Source organism: Limulus polyphemus, unplaced genomic scaffold, assembly GCF_000517525.1.
Source record: "Limulus polyphemus unplaced genomic scaffold, Limulus_polyphemus-2.1.2 Scaffold883, whole genome shotgun sequence".
NCBI classification, from domain to species: Eukaryota; Metazoa; Arthropoda; class Merostomata; order Xiphosura; family Limulidae; genus Limulus; species Limulus polyphemus.
Window position 1 is genome coordinate 213,261 of NW_013666493.1, and position 4,091 is coordinate 217,351.

At 36.6% G+C, this 4,091-nt stretch overlaps 1 protein-coding gene across 2 annotated transcripts in view; it reads left to right on the forward strand.

Annotated features, from left to right (window-relative positions):
• The window catches only part of LOC106461030 (transmembrane and TPR repeat-containing protein 2-like), a 194,943-nt gene that overhangs the window by 162,085 nt on the left and 28,767 nt on the right, over positions 1-4,091 (forward strand). For both annotated transcript variants that reach the window (XM_013920809.2, XM_022387839.1), the window contains exons 4-5: positions 2,659-2,773; positions 3,479-3,564. In XM_013920809.2, coding sequence (XP_013776263.2) covers positions 2,659-2,773; positions 3,479-3,564 — 201 coding nt within the window. The remainder of the gene's footprint in view (positions 1-2,658; positions 2,774-3,478; positions 3,565-4,091) is intronic.

Sequence of the window (4,091 nt, forward strand, 5' to 3'; positions counted from 1 at the left end):
CCCCCCCACAAAAAAAAATATATATATATAAAGTCATTCTACATTTCACGGAAGACGTATCAAGAATAGTTCAAGTGTCATTACTTATCTCAAACATAGCGAAGTGTGAAGTGCTTAAAAATTAATATATGCCATTTACGTTAAGAAAAAAAAGTTCGGTTTAACTAACCTTTGTATTTCGAAGACCCATCATTTAACAAACACTTTTTGCTGCGAAGCAAATAAATTACACTTGGCAATTTCCTGATGTGAAGCACGTCTATGATGGATAAAAGGATTCCTCATTCCCAACCCCAGTCACCCCCAGGTGTATGATAAGAATGCTGTTAGTGTCCCATGTGTATCTACAAAACCAAGTTCAGTGATGGAAATTGTGTTAGAGTAAGAAACGTCATGGCTAGCCCTGATAACAAAGTGTCACTTTCTGGCCCGAGAACAACGTTGATGAGACAGATTTTTGGTGATAAGTTCTTGGAAATGTTGTCAAGAGATTCCCTCACGTATGAAAGTTGATTCCCCGTCGATTTGAGTAGGAAGACAACTGTTCGATAAGTGGCTGGTCTCCACCATTATATCTTTTCGTCTGCATCCTACCAGAATCGTTGCCGTTTACAAACTCTGTTGTGATTTAGTTCTGGTAACTAAGTGGTCATTTGTTTACCACACGCTAAATATTAGTGGAAAATCTGCTGTCATTACAATTAAAAACCAAGTCTTTTTTTTTTTTTTTAATGAAAGAATTGCTGTATAAAAATTATCCGTTTTTAATGTATTTTTATTAATATTAAATGATTTTATTTTGTATTTTTAGTTATATTTCTGATACATTTTGTATATAACATCCCTATAGTTATGAGCTCATTGTTGATTTGTTTCACAGAATAATGCCCCCCCCCCGGTAGGACGCGGTTAGTCTTCGGATTTATAACGTTAAAATCAGGGGTTCGATTCCCCTTGTTGGACACAGCAGATAACCCGATGTGACTTTGCCATAAAAAACACACACTCACAGAATAATATTTATTAGTTTTTTTTAAATAATTAATATTAACTTCCAATTTGACCCGGCATGGCCAGGTGGTTAGAGCGCTCCACTCGCAATCTGAGGGTCGCGGGTTCGAATCCCCGTCCCACCAAACATGCTCGCCCTTTCAGCCGTGGGGGCGTTATAATGTGACGGTCAATCCCACTATTCGTTGGTAAAAGAGTAGCCCAAGAGTTGGCGGTGGGTGGTGATGACTAGCTGCCTTCCCTCTAGTCTTACACTACTAAATTAGGGACGGCTAGCGGAGATAGCACTCGTGTAGCTTTGCGCGAAATTAAAAAAAATAATAATAATAAAATAAAACTTCCAATCAGAGTAATCTATGTACCCAAAGCGAAACTAAGAATCAACTATACTTCTGTTACGAATCTACTGCTATAGATTAGAATGCATTGTTTTATCAGTTGGATACCATCGCTGCTAACGACATTTCCGACCGTAAATCCAATAATATCTCGAGCTTAGGCTTAGGTGATTTAGGTTAGTGCTAAATACTAAATCTAAGCTAACAATGCAAATCAATCTTCATAATAAAAATATAATAATGAACGACTATTTAAAATAAAATACAAGTAAATACTTTCGACAGGGCCGGCACAATGTATTTATTTGTGCCACCCTGTGCAAACTGTGACTGTGCCGCTCAACCCTGCTCTTCCGTCATTATAGAAATTCTACACAATTACGCCTCCAAGAACCTGCCGCCCCTGACGCGTGCTGCACCCTTGGTTGCGCCGCCCCTGACGTTCGATATGAAAGCCATAAATAGACAATATAGTGTACTATATTGTACCAAATAGTGTACCATATTTAGACTACCCACAAACCATACTCGTCACCCAGTGGCACAACGGTATGTTTGCGGACTTACAACTCTAGAAACCGGGTTTCGATACCCATAGTGGGCAAAGCACAGATAGCCCATTGTATAACATTATGCTTAACTTTAAATGAACAAACAAACCATATTCGCTGATGTATATTTATGTGGAACCTGATTAGTTAATAGTCACATACGTATATGGACTAACACTGTCTTTTCCTATAAGTATAATTACCCAGGTTGAGACTAAAACATATTCTAATGTCCTGGCACTAATAGGAATATTGAGTTTTATATATGGCTAAAATGATGTAGGCTTAGCGAATAAATTTACATTTAAGCAATAAAAACCTCAGGCATTTGTCTTTGTAATTTTCCGACTTATATCTCTGTCAATGTGCGGTGAGTCTGCTTTAGTTTGTCGTACTATATGCGTTAGCCCTCCCTAATTTTGAAGTGATAGAGCGGAGGGAAGACAGCTAGTCAACACCGCCTACCACCAACTCTTTGGCTACTCTTTACCAAAGAATAGTGGTAGAATTGTTCGTCACATTATAACGCCTCCACGGTTGAAAGAGCGAGCATTTTCGATGATGGGATTCGAACCCCCACATATTGCGAGTGAGTGCCCTAATCACCACTGAGGCCATTCGAGACCGTTCAATTAAACGGAAAACACATTGTATTACCTCATTAAAGACCAGTGTTGTGAAATAAAACTGTTAGTCAATAAGAATATATTATTCACCTATCATCGGTTATGTGTGTATGTATTCATCTTTCTCGACAGCATACGGAAATCTGGCTAACATCTTGAGTGCTCAAGGCAAGAAGACGAAGGCCGAATGGGCGTACAGAAAAGCACTTACTTACCGGTCCAATATGGCGGATGTCCATTACAATTTGTAAGTTTTTCAATCCACACCAATATACTGTTTGTTAATTACACGCAATGTAGTTAACTTATAATCCTCAACTGCACGCATTATGAAAATACAGTGGGGGGGGGGGGGGATGTTGTCTTTGAATTTCTTACTTAAATAGGTCTGTATTGCACGAAAATATGTTTTTGTGGAATATATTTGAGTAGCTTATAAATGGGTACATTACCTAGAAGTAACAATGTTCAATTGAGAAACCAATAAAAATAATTACATGGTTTATTTAGACTGTTACCTGGAAGTAAGAGCATTCAACTACAGAACTGAACCATTTGTATGTGTATTAAACAACAAAGATAGATCTCTTACCTGTACGTTATAATGTGCAATAGAAGGTTAAATATGTATTCTGTATCTTTTTCGGTTTAAATGCCTTCTAACTTTTGCATTACACGCATATTATAAAACTCTAAAATCACGTGGATCCTTCGCGTACAAAGGTCTATGTATCTTCTTCTATAAAAAATTAAATATATCAATACGGTCGAAGTTTTTACTGAAATTAGGATTTGATATAAAAAAACAACAACAACAAACCTGCGTTTAATTTTGACATCATTGTTTAAAGAAATCGTTATACTGTGTTGAAAGTTTATTCAGTCAAAGTGTCTAGCTTTATTTTGTTAATCAGTTTCGATAAAAATATGTGATTCTACGATTCTACACCAGGGGTATATTGCTACAAGAACAAGGAAGATTCGAAGAAGCGCTGCAGAGTTATAAAGTTGCGATACAGTTTCGACCCCGGCTTGCAAGTATGTATTTCCTCTCCTTATATCTTACTTTACAAATTTGCTTGACCTTACACACCCAGATAAAAGTGAAATTGTTTTCTTTTATTAGACTTATTTATCTGAAGGTTAAGTTTTTGAGGCAAATTAGATGGTGTTTCAGTGCAGCTATTAGTTCAAATTAGATGGTATTTCAGTGCAGTTATTAGTTCAAATTAGATGGTGTTTCAGTGCAGGTATTAGTTCAAATTAGATGGTGTTTCAGTGCAGGTATTAGTTCAAATTAGATGGTGTTTCAGTGCAGGTATTAGTACAAATTAGATGGTGTTTCAGTGCAGGTATTAGTTCAAATTAGATGGTGTTTCATTACAGGTATTAGTTCAAATTAGATGGTGTTTCAGTGCAGATATTAGTTCAAATTAGATGGTGTTTCAGTGCAGATATTAGTTCAAATTAGATGGTGTTTCAGTGCAGATATTAGTTCAAATTAGATGGTGTTTCAGTGCAGATATTAGTTCAAATTAGATGGTGTTTCAGTGCAGATATTAGTT